A 21,880-nucleotide genomic window follows, 5' to 3' on the forward strand; every position below is an offset into this window, starting at 1 on the left:
AAGATGGAAGAGTTTTCTGTCCTTTCCCAGGGTTCCCATTCAATTTGATCCACCTGTTACCATGTCTTTTCTACTTCCCTGTAAATAGGTATGATCTTTATTTCCACTGTACAGTCTGTTCTGCCCCCCACCTCCCGTCAGGCCCTATTTCTTTTCTCCTTTGTTAGTATCTTCGGTTTGGTCCCTCCATGCTTACCCCCCAAACCCATTACCATGCAACCAGTGGTTTAATCCGCATACCACTAGGAGGGTGGTACCACAGAGGCCTACTTGTGGCCCCCTAGTACCATAACACCTGTTCCTGTGGACAGGGAACGACTGGCACTGAGGGCCCCTCATAACTATCTCACATCACCAGAGGATGTTGGTCCTTTATAATCTCTAGTCTCTCTTCACATCCCTCATCAGGTATTTTAAGATGTCTTTGGGAGGCCATCCAGGCAAGAGAGAACTCTAAATCCCTTCTTGTTCTAGCCCAGGGTTTTGAGGAGATTGGAGGAAATAAGAGAGGAGAGGCCATAGTGACCTAGGATTGGAACCTTTCTGCCCTTCTGGCTTGCAGACTGCCTCCTGTCCCAGAGAAGCTGAGAAATCCATGAAGCTGAGATTCTGAAGGACCCAGCTTAGGTTCTTCCACTTACACCTAAATTCCCTTCCTTTACCAGGGACAGCCTTAGTTCCCGTGGCCCTGAAACACGTACACATTTGCCCCTCCTTTTCCCAGTGCCCACTAGCCCCCCAAAGCAGCCAGTGCATCCTTACAAGTGGAAGACCTACGCCGGCTCCCTTAAGTTTCTTAGAAATGAAGCTCTTTCTCTGTGTAGTTTTCCCCATGGAGCAGTAGCAAAGATGCTTCATTGCCTTGGGGCTGGGAAACCATTTCTCCAGGCTTCTTCTCCCACCCCCTGCCCCCCTTAGGAACAGGATTGGCCTTAGCTTCTGGGCCTACCTGCTGCCTTCCTTCTACTTTCTATTAGCTCTTCTGCTTTCCTTTGAGCTCTGTTGGGCTTAGGGAATTTTAGTTTTTATTTCCCAGCTCTTCATTTTTTTCTTCTGATCATTTTTTTTAAGGGGCGGGTATCATTTTTTCTTTTTTGGCTTCTAAGAAAGCATTTGCCTTTTTTCCCCTTTCCTCCTCTCCCAACATAACGATCGTGGTAACAGAATGCAACTGCTGATTTACCGATGTATTTAATGGAAGTAAAAAAGGAGAAAAAAAAAAAACCTTCAGTGGAAAACTACATTGGGCACAGGGTAAAAATCACAGCAGTGTCTGAAAAGGAATCAAACAGATTATTAGCTTAAAAGCTCGTTTCAGGAAAACAAGCTTTTCAGATAATATTTCTATAATTTGTTACTAAAGAAACAACCGTGCAAGAATCTGATTTTGCAAGGATACATCAAAGTGCTTTATGTCAGTGTATGAGTGGGCACATCATTTTAACTCTATTTGATTCTGTGTCATGTGACTCAAGTGCTTCTACTTCCTAAACGATTTGATATTGTATTTGGTAACAACACATATTTGATTATCAGACACCTGGGCATGTCGCTTCTGTGGTTGTGAATGCATGGCCTATTCATAAGATTCAGATACTTCTTAAGGTGTTGGGGCATTTGATTTTGAACAGTTTCTCTGGCTACTAGCAGATGAAGCACTGCTTCTCAACTTGGATGTAGAGTAAGCGAGAGAAGGGGTGGTGGTTTCAGGAAAACACAGTGACTTGGGGGTGAATTTAGTTTTTGTTTCCTGTATAAACATTCATTAACTGCAAGCCATCTGGTTCTCCTAATTGATTGTGCTCAGTAAATGATTAACGTGTCCTGTTGAAGAGGGAATGCTGTTGTTGTTGTTGCTGTGAGTGTGTATTTTTTCCCATGTCTGGGTCGGAATTTTTGTTAGTAGGTTCACAAACAGCTGCTGACAGGCCTAATTCACTCAGGCTATGATAACCAAATTTTGCTAGACAAATTTCATTACTGTGGTTATAGTCAATTATGTACTGTTCCTATTTCACTTCTTTCTCATGCTCACTTCAGGGAAAATATATTCCTCTCTCATGCTTGCCATGGGTAAGTTTTAGCCATAGGGAGCATGCCAGAAACGTAGGACAGAGTCTTTCAGTTGGTTAATAGCACCAATAATTTACATGATTAAAAAAAAATCATGATTGCTCTGTACTGGTAAAGGATATGGAAATCACCTTTTTATTTCTTTTACATGTGAACCACATAAAATGGAGAAAAAATAACTTGTGAGTGATAGAAATGGGGTGTACAGTGAGTATGTTTTATGCACAAAACAAAGTGAAAGGGACCAATAATCCTGAAACTTGGGAACAAACAATAAGCCCAGTGAATTGAGATGCGCTTACTAACCAAAATACTTGTCTGGAATATCTGTGCGCTACCTGAAACCTCTGCCGAATGAACTCCCCCTGATCCCTTATCAGTTGAGATGGTTTTTCTTTGCAGAAACCTTCCCTGAAGTCTAAGACTGGATTTACTGAAACTATCAAGGGGCCCCACTGTATTGTACAGAACACTACCATGGCAATTTCTCACTCAATATTCAGCATACATCTCTCTGGTAGGCAGAAAAATGCTGCCCCACCTAAGATGTTCACACCCTTATGCCCTTAACCTGTGAATATGTTACCTTCCATGACACAAGGACCTGGACATATGTGATTAAGGTTGAGAACCTTGAAATGAGGAGATTATCCCGGATTATCCAGATGGGTCCAATGTAATCATATGAGTCCTTACAGAGGAAGGAGAAGGCAGAAGAGTGGGCCTGAGAGCTGCCATGAGGGCTCAACAAGGCCACAAGCCAAGAAATGCAGTGGCCTCCAGAAGCTGGGAAAAAGCCAGCTTACAGTCATCCAGAAAATGGAATCTCAGTCCTACAACCATAAGAAAATGAATTCTGATAACTCAAATTAGCAGGAAATGGATCATCCTGTAGATCTTCCAGAAAGGAACACAGCCTGCTATTTTTAAGAGCACAAAATTCAGGCAAAACTGACTCACATTTCTATGAATAACAACCTGATGTGTTTTAGAATATATTTTATTGATTATATTCCATGAGCGAGATACTTTCTGGGATAATAATGCACTTTAGATTTATCCTCAATATCTTCATCAACATTAAGATAACCATGGATCTAGCTGTGCCTGACAATCATCCCTTAACCTCACCTTTATCTTGAGCTGCGAACCACAATTGGAGCAGATTAAGTACGGCTCATTTTAACTATAAAGGAATACAAGTTAGACTGTAACTAGGTACATAATGTCAATAAGTCAGATGAAATATTCAGACAAAAAGTTGACTATATTAGTAAACAATATTTAGATGCTTCAACTTATTTCAGAAATTGAGGGATTTAAAAGTATCTTATTCAAAAAAAATCTTAGACTTCTCTATCACCCAATCTAAAGCAAAAATCCCAAAATGATGTGAGAAAAGATAAATGAGTCATTTGCTGTTTGTCTCAACTGAATGAATAATTTATTTTACTTTTACCTTTTAGAAAAGATTGAAATTCCCTGCCTTTATCTTCACTGATTTTCCCTTCCAGTGAGGAGTATGTGTTCTTTATATCACTCACGGCCAAAGAAATATTGTCAATCTTCTTCTGCAGAAGGGTCAGTTTCATTGCCTGGTAGTTCATCTGGTCAGTCATTTTTTGTGTCACTGCTGCATATAGAAGAAGAGAAAATGGGAAACGTTTAAACATACATATTTAAAAACCACTCAAATTTCATGATAGATTGAAAGGTAATTCAAATAAGCCATGTTTGCACTTCATATTTGAAAATACAGATTATATGCACTTAGCAAATGGCATCCTGAATTTTATACTAATATTTAAGGGTAGAAATTTGTAAAAAGCATTCTAATATCTTAGATTTCTAAAATGTTTTAACTTTGTCTAGAATTTTCAGTCTCTCTTTTGCTAACCTGAAAGAGTTGTTGTTAAACTTTCAATAGATGAGGAAATTGAGGGTCAGAAAACTGAAATACCTTGCTTGAGGTTACAGAGCTAATGCTTTATCTTCTGCTTTCAAATCCAATGCTCCAGCATTAAATAGATGTAACCACAGATACACACACACACATATGTATATATACTACATGTATGTATGTAGTTTGTATCTATATTCTGAGAATTTTATTCTTTACTGAGGTATTCTTTAGAGAGATAGAGAGATTCAGAATTTGGTTAGAATCACTTTATAAAGCAACGATACTTTCCATGCCATTACACATGCATTTCAATAATTCAAGGAGGATTTTACGGTATCTTGTGAAAATACTGAATTTCAATCCCTTAAAAAAATTTGAGTACAGATCCTAAGCTATATTCACCTGCATTCTTAAAGAGATCCCCTTAAATCAGATTTCTCAATTTGAGTGCCTTATTTTGTATGACTAGATATATGCCAAACATAGTGAGATGTTTTTAGCAGTAACCAACTTTATGTTTCTAAGAGATGAGGTTAAGTCTAAAAGGAATGGTAAAATATTTATGATTAGAAAGATGAGACAATATGTAACATGCCAACTTTAGATCAACACGAGGTCCTCGTTGATTCTGAGCCACATTCTTTGCCCTACTCGGTGAGCAATACCCCTCAGTGATCTCTTGTCAACCAAGGGAAGGGAGCCTTCTTAGCTCCCTTAAAATGATCCATGTCAAGGTTCTTCCATGATTGTACTCTTTGCAGGACAAAAGTCTGATTTAATTTTGGAAACCTGTGATTTCCTTACAACCTAGTATGACAGCATTTTTATTCTCCTTCTGTGTCTGCACACAGAGCTCCAGTAATTACACATGTTCCCTTCAGGCTGGGAACGTGCAGCTCACCCATAGTTTCTCCCAACATGCAAATAGAAAAGGATCGAGAGGTATGTTAATGTCACCATCAAACGTTTGACAGCCAAGTGATGTCTTGTTTGGAAGTCATCATAAATAGTGTTGACAGTGATTGGGTTTAGGGATGACAGTAATTACAGTCTGTGACCTGGGTCACCACAGTCTTGCTGCTGCTGCTCGGGCGTCCCTCTGCCACCTGCGGTGTGACTCTCAGCCTGGTTGCTGTGTATCAGCTGCTGTTGTTCCTGGGCTAGAGGGAAGCAAAAAGAGAAGAGAGAGAGTTCAGCACTGGGACCGCCTCATTTTTTTCCAGTCCTGAGCAGCAATATGGCTGCTGTGCATTTTCCCGTGTACTGAAGCTTGACGGTCAGCGATGACTGCAGAATAAGAGGCTGCGCCCCCATCCACAGGGTGGTGTGCTCCCACATTGGTGTTGGAAGTGCAAGACTCTAGTTCTGTTTGGAAAAAATAAAATTATTAAGGTTTCCTTTTAGGTGAAAATGGGTGGTAGTTTGGGGAAGCCATGTAAACCGGGGTACGTAAACTGCCGGCATGATTGAGAGGAACCTTAAAATCAGCTGTGTTAAAAGCTAGAGCAGCTTTCTAAGTGGACTGTCACAAAGATGGCTTGTTTAACAATGCAGTTTCCAACTGGTGGCCACTTGGAAGTAAGGGAGAGCTACAGGTTCTTTACTAAAAGAATACCTGCGTAGTAGTGCCACTTAAATGGGTTGTTCCCAGATTTTTAAGAAATGCATAGGCTCAAAACCTAAGGACTGCATGTAAAAGTAAACCATTATAGGGCATGTCTCGAGGGGTTCTATCTGTAAAATCAGTGAAATTTCAGAAGAATAGAAATTCTTGTAAAGCAAATTTACTCTATTAAAGAATTGCTTCTCATTTCCCATGAATCAAGTAATATTTTAAATGGCAATATAAGTTTTCATTGGGGAAAACAGTTTAGAGGGAAGATTTATTAAACATATTGAACACATCAAGTAATGTATGTCTGTAATTTGCAGACTTCTAATGAACAAATTTATTCATGGAAGTCTGCATATCGGACATGAGAAAACAAGCGTTTGGTGTCTGACTGTGCTTCTTCCCGTGTGAAATTATGTACCAATGAAACTGCACCTCTGGCACATGTTAATTATGCTCCCTAAGGCATATGTGGCTGCGACAATAATACTAAAGCATCGCTACTCCACAGAAAATATATTTGCCCCTAATTTGAGTTAGTCTCTATTGCTAGATTGAATTTTGCATTGCTTTCTTCAGGGCATTGAGCTAAATGAATGAATCTCCATTCATGTCCAAGGTTTTTGCTTTGATTTTGTTTCTTCTTTTTCTCCACTGCATAATAGATGGTCCTGCATAACTGTTGATTAATTTGGTGGAAGAAAACAATCTGTAGCTTGGGGAAAAGTGTATGCATTTGAGGGCTGCAGTAGGTGGTGAAAAGTATTAAACTTCTGCTAGATCCTAGTAATAAAGTTCTTAGAGCCCCAATTCCAATGAATTCATACAAATATATCTGCTAAATAATTGTATGGTTTTTAAAATCAAGGTTCCTTCTTAGATGATGTAATAAAGCATTTTCCTGGCAGCTAAAATCTATCTACCCAGGAGGGTTACCAGAGAGTAAAGCAATGATTCTCAAACCAGGCTCTCTGAATCAGCAGTGTCAGCATCACCCGGGAACTTTAAAAAATACAACTTCTGGGCCCCATCCCAGACCTGCTAATTGAAGAAACTCTGGAGTGAGGCAGGAATGTGTGGTTTAACAAGCTCTCCAGCTGATTCCAGTGCACACTAAAGTTTGAGAACCACTGGAGTAGAGCATCAAGATACATCTTCCTTAGCAACTTCCCACCTCGCTACCTTCCCTGTTTCTCTTAGCAGTGGAAGAGTGTTCAGGATACAGACTTGTCAGTATTACAGCAAAAGGAACAGGTGGGTTGAACAGAATGAACAAATGGGTCTTTTCATTTTTTTACTGCTTACCTTTCTGAGCTAGATCATAGGAAAACAAAAAGGGCTGGTGTATTGAAATGCATACCACGACTTGGTAGGCAGAAGACTTTGTTAGGAAGCAATGTGTAATTATGGTAAAACAAAGACCATGTTGTTTTGTGACATACAAACAAGGTTGCTCTTCAAATTTCTTTTTCTATCATTAACTTTTAATGCATATTATGTTTTTGCTTTGTTTTTTTATTTACGTTTCTTTAGAATAGTGATTTTTCGTCATGGGTGGAAATTAGAAGCATCTGTTAACTTTGAAACACTAAGTGTTAATGTTCTCTCCATCCTCCTCCTACCCATCTGAAGATTATGATTCAGTAACTGTTCTGGGGAACTGAGCATGTGTGTACAGAGTTTTTTAAACTCTGCAGGTGATTTCGATGTATGACCCTGGTTAAAAAGCACTAATTTAGAACAAATTTCAAAATTTTCTAATTCTAATAAGTAAATTCAATGGTGTAAGGCAGAAAATACCAGATGTTTAAGTTAAAAATTGCAATCCAGAAATTGATCTTCAGAGATTTTTCAACAGCCGTAAGTGCTTGTTGATAACAAGAGCATATGTTAAAGACTTGATTTATTAAAACTCTAGTGAATAAAAACCTTTAGTCTCCTACCATTCCATAGAGAAGCAGGCCTTTACAAGGAGTCAGTGAAGCGGGGTGGACGTGCAGGATGACTGTCACTGTTCGTGACTCCCTAGTATAGATGATATTATTCCCTCTGTTGTTAGGACACAGGATCCCTGAAGAGGGACTCCTAAGCATGGATGCATGTGAAGTGTCTGAGCCACCTCCCCAGAGATCAAACCCAGAGTCCACTTACAATTGTAGAATGTCTCAGAAATAAAAGGGCCTTTCCACTCAAAGCCTAGGCTATAGCTCCTGACTCCCACCTGGTAACATTCCACATACCCCAACTCCAAAACTGTATTTAGTCAGTATGCACCGGTGTGACCTAGCAATTATTAAAATACTGAAATACAGCCATACCTATTGGCAAATATATAAAGTGTAATAAGTGATACAATTAATTATAAAAATCAAAATATTAACTTATTCCAAGTTAATTGTGGATGCACGATAAAGAATAAAGATATATCTTGTAGGATACATGATAAATGTATGGAATTCCTATTATAATAACATCCGAGAACCGTTTTTCAGAACTAGCAGTTTTTTGGGCCCGTTTCACGCACTACATAGAGTTTATGAAACATTCTATGTTTTGGCAGAATCATCAGTTTATCATTATGTGTGATTTATGTAGTAGTTAGAATTTCCAAATTGTTTGGTACTTACTTTAGTTTACTTGCTAGCACTAATTGTCCTCAGCACATAATTTTTGCTAAATATTATTAAAGAATTTATAATCAATTATTGAAAACACTGGAAGAGACAAAAGTTTAAATTTTCAAAGTATTTCTTTTAGATATCATGAGTTGGAATTTTTTGAATCTGAGAAAAAAACAAATGTTTTCATAATGAAACTAGTCCTGGATTATCTAATATACAGTGCAGAAATCAGTTAGTCTGGACATCTTTTGATATATAAAATATCAAAGTCAAAAATGTCAATATCAAAAATCAATTCAATTTAAAATGTAATTAGTATTTTTGAAATAAAATCAGCTTGATTTTCAATAAAAATTAGTGGGCTATTTTTACTTAATATATAAATGTTGATTTCAAATAATGATATGAATTTGTATCATTTAAAATAAAAATTGGGCTTCCCTGGTGGCGTAGTGGTTAAAAATCCGCCTGCCAATGCAGGGGACACGGGTTCGAGCCCTGGTCCGGGAAGATCCCACATGCCGCAGAGCAACTAAGCCCGTGAACCACAACTACTGAGCCTGAGCTCTAAGGCCCACGAGCCACAACTACTGAAGCCCACATGCCCTAGAGCCCGTGCTCCAAACGAGAGAAGCCAACGCAATGAGAAGCCCGCGCACTGCAACAAAGAGTAGCCCCCACTCGCCACAACTAGAGAAAGCCTGCACGCAGCAACGAAGACCCAACACAGCCAAAAATAAATAAATTAATTGATTAATAAAAAAAGTAAACCCTCAATACTGATCTAAATAAAATTACAATACAAGCCTATATGAAAAAAGTAAAATAAAAATTACTAGACTTATTTGTCCTCATAATGACATTCAGTTTCTGTTAAAATTCATTTGTGATCAAGAGAAAAATATTAAAGAACTTTATGAAATTAGTCTCATGAAATAAGCTTTTGTAATAATAAAAATTTTCAAGTTAAGCAAAGCTTTTGAAATAAAAAACTTCAAAAACACTTTATCAAGTATGTTAATAAAAATCAATAAAATAAAAATATTTAGAAAAAACTAGAACTTTTAACATTATCATATAATTGAAATAGTAGATCATTTCAGAAAAGAAAAATATTATGGAAGTTACCTGACAAAATAATTCTGATATAAGAATATCATTTCAAATCAGTTTTACGTTTAGCATTTGGAAAACAAGTTTTTTACAAAAAGAAAAAAGAGAATTGGTTTTCAGAAATGACAGTCTAATAGAAATGTCAATCCTTTTTTAACTTTATAAGGGAAAAAAATATTCCCCTTTTTAAACTGGAGATAACTTGAAAACTGATAAAAGATATTTTACATATGAAAAATGTTTATACATAGTATTTGACACAAAAATTCATAAGGGATAAACTACATGAGAAAACAGATTTTCTAATAAATCATATGAAAATGAAATTTTTATGACAAAACTCAAAAGTATAATAAATGTTTAAGTTCCTTGATTTATGATGCCCTAAATTTGACCAAATGATGTTTGCAAAGCTCTATGAGTTAATTAAATAGGACATTCCTACAAGAATTTTTATGATTTAGTTAATAATAAATATACTGAATATTTAAAAATGCACACACTCTTTTAAGGACTGAAAAAAAAGGAATGCAATCACTGTTAACTCAGTAGTGGCCAGTAGATAATTCAGCAGGATGGCAATATCATTGATGTTAAAAGAAATTATAAACATACTGAGATTTCCTGTCACCTAATGGCTCTAAATCTGATGGCGAAATCTCTAAAGGAGATGGACCTGTATTAAATCATCTCTCTGACATCATTTAGCTGGTGTCATCCATGTCAAAAGAAAGAGCACACCAATAATTTGTAGAAATTAATAAGCTGTTTAGAAATTATTTGAATGAAACACGAGTGATTTGTGTTATGGCTTATATTACTTGGTATATAGTTTATAATATAGAAAACATATGCATTAACTTAAGAAAATAAAAAGTAATGCATTCTTAATTTTTGATTTTTATATTAATGTATATATTAATTGATACTGAGTCGGTTGTCAAATGTTTGAATATGACCCCTGCCCCTTCTTACCCCATCCTCATAATCAAGAGGCAGATTGGTTGAGGCAGTCACGATCCTGACTAAGGTGGAACCACCGCAATAAAAATCACGACAGCATTTTACACAGGGTTTATTTCCAGGGGCTCAAAAATCCTACGCTAAAGCTTTATTATAAATCATAAGGCATTATTTTATATTGCATTATCATATTCTAATGAAATTGGGTCTCTTCATCTCTTTACAAAGTATTACATCTTGCATAGTTAATGTAGAGATTATTACATTGCATCTCATTGAATATTCTCCATTTGAAAAGTACTGGCAAAGCAGGGAATCACGCGCACACACACACATACACTCACACAAGAGGAAGTAGGGGGTATTTTACGTGTGCTCCATTCCTATTTGAGGGGGGGTAATTCATCAAGTCGTAGTTCTCGCTTTGCCACTCAGCCCAGGCAAGATCCTGAATGTGCAAGAAGTGAAAACAAACCTAGGTTAGAGGGAAAGGGTCAAGAACAGAAAAGAGGCAAACAAAAAGAATTCAAGAGTAATTTTCTATTGACCTTAGGGTCAAAAGAATTTCAAATAAGTCTTATTCATGCAATCTGGAAAAATCCTATTGCACGGCAAATGAGAGGATAGAAAGTGACATACCAGAGAAAATCAGCAAATTAGAAATAAAAACTAAAAAGAGAAGAAAAAAATTTTAAACCAGTGACAAGTAGGAGAAGAGAAATTAAATAAAGCTTTCAGGAAGAAAAAAAAGAAATAAACTGAAAGGGATAAAGATTAACACACAGAAGTATTGAGTGGAAGTCTTCAGTTTTCTTGCACACTCGTTTTTGGTGATTCACTCCTCAGTATGTGGAAACAGAATATCTATGAAATAAAAATGAAAATTTCTCCATATTTTTGTAAAGTTTTAAAGAGACTGATTTGAAAGAAAATGTAATTGGAAAAATCCTTTCGATATTGAATTACAAAAACTAATGTGATTATGTGTGTGTGTGCATAAAACTTTCCATTTGCTCTTAGCTATAGTTATTTTTAAATTAATTGTTTTAGGAGGAAATAGGTGAGGAAATTATACTCCTAATTGTAAAAGAAACAACTATTAAGCATCACACAAAGATCTTTGAGATCCAGTTGTCATAGGAACCTCTTTTCTCTGGAATTCATTGGATGGGGTCTGTGAAAACCTGAAATACCTGTTTAGCAAATTCAATAGTTTGTTATCTTTTCTTAGCTCTGTTTGTTGACTGGAGTTCAATACTTGCATTCATCCCAATTTATTTCTCAGTATTTAGCTGGTGGAGAAGCACTGATAGGATCTCTGACAGCGGAGTCAGTTACTCTCCTGTGATAAAATTCCTGGTTGATCGATGCTCTTTTATTTTTTCATTTAGCAATCTTTCTGTCTTCCCCACGTATTCTCTACCACAGGACTGCCACGATTCTAGGTTTTCCAGGCAATGTATCTTATCTTGCACTTAAGCACAGACCTTTACTTTGTTCCACAGGGCCCAAATTTCTGTCTCTTCTTTTTTGATCCTTTCTAAGGTATTGGAGCTGAGACAGAAGGGCATTTATTTAAGTCAAATAATTTCCAGAGATCTTTATGTACTTCTCATTTTAAAAAAAATTCAATATATTTTAAACATTGGATTTCTTTTTTCTCTTCTCCCAATACAATTACTCTTTTTCCCTTGCACTAGAAACTCTGATCTTGGTGGATCAAGGACTTAGAGAAGCAAGGTCAGCAAGTGTCAAGAGCAACCGTTTTCTTATTAGGTGCTTTTTCTTTCTTTCTTTTTTTTTAATTAGACAGGTATTATTTGTGAGGTGTTTTTTTGTTTCCTTCCAGGCCTTTGAGGCATATCGTGGAAGTCATTAATGGCAACTCAGTAATGAGGAAGCTTGCTCTCTCTGCCTTAGAAACAAACTTTCCTGTGTGGCTTGACAAGACGGGTTTCCAGCTGATTCTTTGATATCAACTGAATGCTTGCATGACGATGTTCAGTACATATGTAAAGATTTACCGAGATTTAGTAGTTAGACAGTAGAATGCAGTTTTATGCAACAAAGGTCCCTGGTGTTTTTTGACTAAATGTATCATAATTTTATTGAGCAAAGATGCTTACAGGAGGTAATGTTCTTTTTCAAAGAGGAAAGCATTAATCACCACCGAGGAGAACCAGATATACAAAAATATAAGAAATACAGGGTTTTTTCTGTTTTAAATATTATAACTTTTATGGCATAGTAATTGGAGTAATATTTAAAATAATCTTACTAGAGAAGCCCCATATTTATATTGTTACTTACAATAGCTCTTACATAATTTATTGAATTAGTGCACACTTGTGAAATGAAATATTTTTATATATTCATAACATATGGCAGGGTTAGTTTATTCCAATTACTGCATAATTGCATTTTTTAACATTCATAATAACTGTGATAGATTTTATAAAGCACAATTTTATGAAATATCTTTTCCCTACATAGAGGATCTGATTAAAGCTGACTGGACTTTGTTTTTTTATTTTTTAACATCTTTATTGGAGTATAATCGCTTTACAATGTTGTGTTAGTTTCTGCTGTATAACAAAGTGAATCAGCTATACATAGACATATATCCCCATATCTCCTCCCTCTTGCATCTCCCTCCCACCCTCCCTATCCCACCCCTCTAGGTGGTCACAGAGCACTGAGCTGATCCCCCTGTGCTATGCGGATGCTTCCCATGTGGCACATATATACAATGGAATATTACTCCGCCATAAAAAGAAACGAAACTGAGTTATTTGTAGTGAGGTGGATGGACCGAGAGTCTGTCATACAGTGTGAAGTAAGTCAGAAAGAGAAAAACAAATACCATATGCTGAGTAGATTTTTAAAAAACAGATTTGCAAAGAAGTTTTTTTTTTCCTCCTCTCTGATCTAACATTTTTTGAACTTAAATTCCTGTACTTTGTGTCATTAGAGCAATGACTACTTGAGAACATTTTAGAGACATCTACTGGAAAAGCAAATTATTGCAATTTTTATAAAATTGGCTTAAAAAGTATGTTGTTACTGACATTTCAAAAATCTTTCTCGCATATCATATCACAAATCTAGCTCCCTTTCTGAGACAAACTCGTTGACCCTCAAAAAGATATAACAAATGTAAAATATATAAAAAGTGTTACTTTGCCATTGGACTTAATGCTCCTTTTTCTCCCAGCAAAACTCTATTCACTTAGACTTCTTAAAACTTAGTTTCTTCTTGACAGTATGACTAATATTTTTAATAAACTGATCTAGAACTTATTACCAGAATTTTGATTATCTGAGTTGCAGCAAAAAGAGCATCTGTGGAGGGTTAGTAATATTAGAAACAGCATATTGGAGAATAAGACAACGGAATAATTGCCCCACGGATTCTTTTTTAACTCTTTATTTTATATTGGAGTATAGGTGATTAACAATGTTGTGTTAGTGTCAGGTGTACAGCAAAGTGATTCATTTATACATGTACATGGATCTGTTCTTTTTCAAATTCTTTGGACCCGAATTTTGAATCACAACATCCTTTCCGAACAGGTCGGGGATGGGTCTATGGAGAGAGAGAGAGAGACAGAAAAAGAAAAAGAGAGGGTAGAAAGTGAAGGAGGAGAAATAAACAAAAGCACAGTTGCCAGCAATTCCATTTTATTCCTCATCTACCGATTTTTTTGTATATTTAAAAAGACCTCCCTACTGCAATTGAAATTAAAATGGTTACTTTTTCTATTATGAAATGAATTTTGTTGTGGGGAGGAAACTTGTTGGGGAAACAGGGAGTTGTGAAATTCATGTAATAGTTTACAGATTTTCTGTGAATAAAATAATTTCCTCTTGTTGTAAAGGACTAGCACTGAAGTAATTATCACGGTAGCTACATAACCAGGTTTTCCAAACCCTTGAGGGCTCTGAAGAGCTTTAAAGAATGGATCAGTCACACTGATTATTCTTGCCATATTTGGAGCTGCTTGTCATATGAGACAGTGTGGAGAGTGCTGTCAAAGGAAACCTGACAATTTTCTCTGCCACATAAGAATAAAAGACTGTTGGCACATATATAAAGTGTGATGAAAAGGGGAGGGGGACCTTGGCACATAATTGGGTAGGAATCAGAAGGAAAATATGTGCACCTCCCCACCCCCTGCTCCAAGGATAGATGAGATAATGAAGAATGGCTCAAGGGACAAAGGGACTCAGTAGTTCTTGATACTACCAGTGCATCAACTGCAGTAATAAAGAATTCAACAGCTTTTATGTACTTCAATAAAAGGGAAGATGAGGATGGTCAGGATGCCGTAGGGAGCAACAGTCGGTTCTTTTGGAATCACAGTTGTATTAGAGTTGATTGTGTGACAAAATGACACAATGGGCATATCTGCCATCAGAAAATTATTCCTACCATAGATTTCAATAGAAAGAAGTCCTTCCCACAGCAGCTTATCAGCACATACCTGAATTATGAGTAATTCTAGTTACAGTATTGTGACAGAGAGTCATAGAACTGTTCTGGGACATTTTTGTTAATGGGGATTCAAGATAACGATTTGTGAATCCATTATTAAAGATATCCACAGGTTGCATCCATTAGAACATGAGGTGTTAGTAAGCAATCAAAGCTAAACTGTTTGAATTCCATTTAAATATTTCATATAATACTTTTCTAAAAAAGGGAAAAATAGTACGTAGCAGGTATTCAAAACTGTCAACTCGTCTCGTCTCTTGTGTGTATATTTATAATGATGGAATTCTATGTTTTTCCCTCCTAGGCATATACAGTCCATCATAGTGATTAATAATCGATTAGCAGGTATAAAAGGAAGAAGCATGAAACAACACAGTCCTCATCAGCTGGACACCATGACATTCTTTGACATACAGACTTTGCTTCCTATCTCTTATGTACGATAGGGTGTGGAACGACATTCGAAATTTCTAGAAGGGTATATTGTGAACAAACACTGAATATTTAAGAAATGATCATGGAATTAAAATCCTTTTTCATAAGGAGAGAAATATAAAAATTAATCTTAGACTTTAGAAATATAATTCTAAATACTCTTAACCGTCTGACATACACAGACTATAAACAAATAGGTTTTACCGCTGTGAGTATATCTGTGCACCTCATGGAAATTAGAAATCCTTTGAAAGCAGGATCATATTTGGAGTTTTTCTTTTTTACAATATGGTAAAGTATCTTGTTCGCAAATATTTTCGGTATAGATGATATTTTGTTTAAAACTTTATTTTACCTGGTTATAAATGAAGTACATATTCATGCTGTACTCTGGAAATGTATTAAATTTTTATAACATCTTTGAAATTAAGGCCATATCCAGAATAAATAGCGTTACAGTGAAATTTGCCTATAGATTCTCAACGAATGGGCTAGAAGAACCATATATAATATCCTTAACTAAACTGCAGGTTTTCTAGAGCTTTTATATTACAACTTTCTTTTTGTAAAATGTGAATCATAATGGTTTCTCCACACTTACATTAATTTTTAATCACAGTCTCTTACACTGCTGATTGAATTCCCCACTACCGCTAATAGCCTTCCTTGTAATATTCATTCATTTAAAATATGTATGCGGAGGCCCTATCTTATGTTTCACAGGGAACCTGTTTAAAGCCCAAAGCAAAATAACAGCCACATGGATGCTACGCCACAGCAGGTTACCATGTACTTGATCAGCCTTTTGCCACCAGAAAATCCTTAAAATCTGTTGAAAAAATGGCTCCATTAGGAGATTTTTTAAAAAGCAGGATTATTCATGTCATATCGGTATATTCTTTACAACTGAATTTCATTTATAGACGATATTATTTCCAATAACTGAACTGGAACAAAACTAGAGGGTAATCTTATTTTTACATAAGGTCACTTCTAACGACAGTTTACTTAAACATATACAATTAGGATTTCTGATATTTTAACAAGGCATGTGTCTATGCCATATAGCTAAGAAACAGTAAGGTATATAGTCAGGTCTCCAATTATTCATCCTGTGAAACCAACATAAAAATGATGAGAGAAGTTAAAGGACAGCTTATGAGATATCACAGCTACTAAATTAGGAAGCTCGAAGAAAGTAACAGTCTTGATAGTTTGGCTACATGTTAATTAACTTTGTTCAAAAGATAAATTGTAACTCTTTTCTTCACTGGAATCAGTTGCTTATTCTTTAGAAGTTTTATGCTTCTCATTGTTATTAAGAAATTAAGATTAGAATATACCTTCTAACTGACATTTTGGTCCACTGAATCCAGGACAGCACTTCCATTCTAATGAGGTAACAATTTTATGTTGCATCCTGTACACAGGATTTGATATCTTCTGAGATCTAGAGAGGAGAGCAGTTGGGAGAAAACAGATTATTTGTCTCACATTAAATTATCAATTGGAATAAAAGTGTTTGGGATGATACCTGGAATATAATAAACATTCAGGGACTTCCCTGGTGGTGCAGTGGATAAGACTCTACATTCCCAATGCAGGGGGCACAGTTTCGATCCCTGGTCAGCAGATCCCACATGCATGCTGCAGTTAAGAGTTTGCATGCCACAACTAAGGAGCCCACGTGCCACAACTAAGGAGCCCACCTGCCACAGCTAAGACCCCATGCAACCAAATAAATAAGTAAATATTTTTAAAAAATAAGCATTCAGTAAGTGTTATCTGTTCTTATTATAATAATCTTCATCATCAATATTATTGTCAAACTTAGATTTCCTTAAGTACATTACAAAAAGCATTAAGGTTTATACTTTTTGGTATTTTAAATTCATACCTATCATTATGTTTTCTAAAGACTCTATAACTTTTCCCTTGGTAATGCTTTTCACTAAACCAATGTTAAAACTTATTGTAATTCTAATTTTTAAAAAGTTTATGGGAATAATTTTTTTAGTTCTTATTTCTTAAATCATTATAGTTAAAAGGATGTGTTTTCCTCCAGATCAATATCAAATAACTCAAAACAAATTAGATATTCCACTGTGACTTCAACCTGTACTTTCTCATATCTCAAGTTTTTAAATTGTACCATCTATTATTTCTCTCATCTAGTATTTCTCTGCGAGGGAGGTGAGGAAGGGAAGAGGATCTAGCATGAGAAAATGTTGTTTTTGAGAAGAAACCATGAAAGGGAAATAAAGAAACTATAACATTTCAAATTAACAATCAATGTAAGTAGTGAATGGCCCTAAACTGCAGGCGTTATGTATGTAAATGTAAATCATAAATCCAATTTGGCCATATTAGCCTTATCCCCATGACTTCAACATTTAGCTAATATCTATCAAATGATTCTGTGAAATGGGTATGTATTATCTTGTTTAGTCCTCATATTAGTTCTATGAGGAAAGTATTATTATTATCTTGACGTGCTGATGAGGAACCTGAGGAACAGAGAGATGGAATACTTGCTGCAAGTCCCACCTCTAAAAGTTATCGAGCTAGGATTTTAATCCACTCTGCATGGGTTAGCCTCTCCTGTTATTCTCTAGAGTTTGTTATGTATGACTATGGGGCGACCACAGTAGTCACTCTCATGGATTATGTATTATAACAGACTGGGTTTTAGTTTCTGCTATAACCTGATGGGCAATTAATTATGTGTGAAATTATTCCTCAATTTTAAAATGAGCTGTAAGACTCCTTCCATCTCTGAAAGTAGGCTAATCATTCATCTGTGTTTATTTCTGTAAATTATACTCAGCCAATAACTCTGTTCAGTGAAATATCATATCTAGTCCAACAGCTAGTGCTAAACAGGAAGTAAGGTAGCTTGGAAAGGATTCTTTAGAGTTTATTAGGGTGAACTCAAGCAGTTAGTTGCATTATTATTGGACTCAATGTTCCTGCTTTGGCAAACCGGATTGCTGGTGTATGTGGCTCAGACAGAAAGAAAAAGTGACAAACAGTGCATATGCACTGAAATAGTGAGTGAATGGAGAGAACCATTCAAATGCAGAGAAAGATAAGAAATGAGAATAAAGATACCTATTCCTAGTTTGTTTAAAGAGAGAAAAGAGCTCACCTTGAACTCAGAAGGGCAGTATGATGGGGGTTACTGTGGTAATAGTTTCATTACTAAAGAATTAACAGTGCATTCTTTGTATCTCAGGTTGACTAGGAAATTGTCACAAAGGGAGTAAATGCCAGAAACAGAACTGGAGCTCAGCTCTCCCAAATCCCTAAGATATGCTTAGTTCTCTGGACCATGAGCCCTAGCTATTTCTTTAGGGACTACGAAACACCTTGATTTTATGTATCCTTATTGCACACTGTTCCAGATTGCCAACGTGTCAGATTCACTGCCTGAGTTATTTGTATGACTATTTGTATAACATTAGCCATCATGGCCTGAATGACAATTTTAGTTTTTATTGCAGGCATTCCTGAAACACCCCCAGCTGAGCTACTGTGACTGTATGAATTCAGAGAATTTATCAATTACTCAGCCCCACATTTTAGGACAATTACATAATTAAAACAAAACCCCCTAAATAAGTCATTACAATAGACACAAGAAGAAAGGCCCTACTTAGCTGCTTTACCATGCATAATAGCAATTAGTGGCTTGCAAAGTTATGGACTTCTCTTTGGCCTAGTATGAAAGGGAAATTATCAATAGCCCTTTAAAACTGTGTATGAATTTAATGGAATTAAAGGGCAGGATTGTTGATCAGGTCATAGAATAAAAGTAATAGTAATAGTAAAAATAGAAAGACACATGAGTTAACATTCACTGAAGACTCACAGAGTACCAGGTACTAGGCTAAACATATTACTCCATTTATCTCACATATTCTAAAAACACCCACATGAGGCAAGTATAATTAGTTTCTGCATTTTAACTTATTTAAGATCATACTTCCAGTTTAATGTGATGACCCTACCCTGACCCTCCTATACTTAACGTGTACCTGGGATGATTAACTTTCTCTATATATTCCAGGCCACACATGATTATGGTACAAGAAGTAGGTATTTTCAAAAAATATTACATACCTCTGAGGACAGGATCCACTGGTCCAGCCACAGGGCCCTCTACCAGCTGGAACATAAGTGACTTGGTTGTCCAGTATCACTGTTGGAGATAATCTGGTATGTACATAAGCACACCAGTTCCTAAGGAAGAGATCATTTTTGTTAGAAAAAAATTGTCAGAAAGAATTCTTTTCATCAAAGTTATTTGCATAGACCTATACTGTCAGTACTGTGTATCAGATACATTGAAAACTTGATATCTGGCTTTAAAATATCTAGAAATGACAGAAAACATATGTTACTTCATTACTGTACTGATGGACAGTAAAGAAACACTGTAAGGGGAGATTTGAGAAAATGGCGGAAGAGTAAGACGCGGATATCACCTTCCTCCCCACAGATACATCAGAAATACATCTACACGTGGAACTGCTCCTATAGAACACCTACTGAACGCTGGCAGAAGACCTCAGACCTCCCAAAAGGCAAGAAACTCCCCGCGTACCTGGGTAGGGCAAAAGAAAAAAGAATAAACAGAGACAAAGCTAGGGATGGGACCTGCACCAGTGGGAGGGAGCTGTGAAGGAGGAAAGGTCTCCACACACTAGGAGCCCCTTCGCGGGCGGAGACTGCGGGTGGCGGAGGGGGGAAGCTTCGGAGCCGCGGAGGAGAGCACAGCCACAGACAGGAGTGTGGAGGGCAAAGCGGAGAGATTCCCGCACAGAGGATCGGTGCCGACCGGCACTCATGAGCCCGAGAGGCTTGTCTGCTCCCCCGCCGGGGCGGGCGGGGTTGGGAGCTGAGGCTCGGGCTTCGGTTGGAGCGCAGGGAGAGGGCTGGGGTTGGCGGCGTGAACACAGCCTGAGGGGGGTTAGTGCGCCACGGCTAGCCGGGAGGGAGTCCGGGGAAAAGTCTGGACCTGCCAAAGAGGCAAGAGACTTTTTCCTGCCTCTTTGTTTCCTGGTGCGCGAGGAGAGGGGATTAAGAGCGCTGCTTAAAGGAGCTCCAGAGACGGGCGCGAGCCGCGGCTATCAGCGTGGACCCCAGAGACGGGCATGAGACGCTAAGGCTGCTGCTGCCACCACCAAGGGGCCTGTGTGCGAGCACAGGTCACTATCCACACACCCCTTCCGGGAGCCTGTGCAGCCCGCCACTGCCAGGGTCCCGGGATCCAGGGGCAACTCCTCCGGGAGAACGCACGGCGCGCCTCATGCTGGTGCAATGTCATGCTGGCCTCTGCCGCCGCAGGCCCACCCAGCACTCTGTGCCCCTCCCTCCCCTGCCGGCCTGAGTGAGCCAGAGCCCCCGAATCAGCGGCTCCCTTAACCCTGTCCTGTCTGAGCAGAAGAACAGACGCCCTCCAGCGACCTACATGCAGAGGTGGGGCCAAATCCAAAGCTGAGCCCCTGGGAGCTGTGAGAACAAAGAAGAGAAAGGGAAATCTCTCCCAGCAGCCTCAGGAGCAGCGGATTAAATCTCCACATTCAACTTGATGTACCTGCATGTGTGGAATACCTGAATAGACAACGAATCATCCCAAATTGAGGAGGTGGACTTTGGGAGCAAGATATATTATTTTTTCCTCTTTTTGTGAGTGTGTATGTGTATGCTTCTGTGTGAGATATTGTCTGTATAGCTTTGCTTTCGCCATTTGTCCTAGGGTTCTGTCCATCCGTTTTCTTTTTTTTTACTTAAAATTTTTTTTTTCTTAATAATTTTTTATTTTAATAATTTTATTTTATCTTATCTTACTTTATTTTATTTTTTTCTCTTTCTTTCTTTCTATTTTTTCTCCCTTTTATTCTGAGCTGTGTGGATGAAAGGCTCTTGGTGCTGCAGCCAGGAGTCAGTGCTGTGCCTCTGAAGAGGGAGAGCCAACTTCAGGACACTGGTCCACAAGAGACCTCCCAGCTCCATGTAATATCAAATGGCAAAAATCTCCCAGAGATCTCCATCTCAACACCAGCACCCAGCTTCACTCAACGACCAGAAAGCTACAGTGCTGGACACCCTATGCCAAACAACTAGCAAGACAGGAACACAACCCCACCCATTAGCAGAGAGGCTGCCTAAAATCATAATAAGCCCACAGACACCCCAAAACACACCGCCAGACGTGGACCTGCCCACCAGAAAGACAAGATAGGGCCTCATCCACCAGAACACAGGCACTAGTCCCCTCCACCAGGAAGGCTACACAACCCACTGAACCAACCTTAGCCACTGAGGGCAGACACCAAAAACAACGGGAATTACGAACCTGCAGCCTGTGAAAAGGACACCCCAAACACAGTAAGATAAGCAAAATGAGAAGACAGAAAAACACACGGCAGATGAAGGAGCAAGGTAAAAACCCACCAGACCTAACAAATGAAGAGGAAATAGGCAGTCTACCTGAAAAAGAATTCAGAATAGTGATAGTAAAGATGATCCAAAATCTTGGAAATAGAATACAGAAAATGCAAGAAACATTTAACAAGGACCTAGAAGAACTAAAGAGGAAACAAGCAATAATGAACAACACAATAAATGAAATTAAAAATACTCTAGAAGGGATCAATAGC

The 21,880-nt window shown here is 37.6% G+C and overlaps 1 protein-coding gene across 1 annotated transcript in view; it reads right to left on the reverse strand.

Annotated features, from left to right (window-relative positions):
* MMRN1 (multimerin 1) overlaps positions 1-21,880 on the reverse strand; it is a 66,992-nt gene that overhangs the window by 23,830 nt on the left and 21,282 nt on the right. Inside the window, exons 2-5 of the mRNA XM_067736964.1 lie at positions 19,338-19,457; positions 16,559-16,665; positions 5,035-5,136; positions 3,533-3,706 (exon numbers count right to left, since the gene is read on the reverse strand). Of these exons, the coding sequence (XP_067593065.1) occupies positions 3,533-3,706; positions 5,035-5,136; positions 16,559-16,665; positions 19,338-19,457 (503 nt within the window). The remainder of the gene's footprint in view (positions 1-3,532; positions 3,707-5,034; positions 5,137-16,558; positions 16,666-19,337; positions 19,458-21,880) is intronic.

Source organism: Pseudorca crassidens, chromosome 4 (assembly GCF_039906515.1).
Source record: "Pseudorca crassidens isolate mPseCra1 chromosome 4, mPseCra1.hap1, whole genome shotgun sequence".
Taxonomy (NCBI): Eukaryota; Metazoa; Chordata; class Mammalia; order Artiodactyla; family Delphinidae; genus Pseudorca; species Pseudorca crassidens.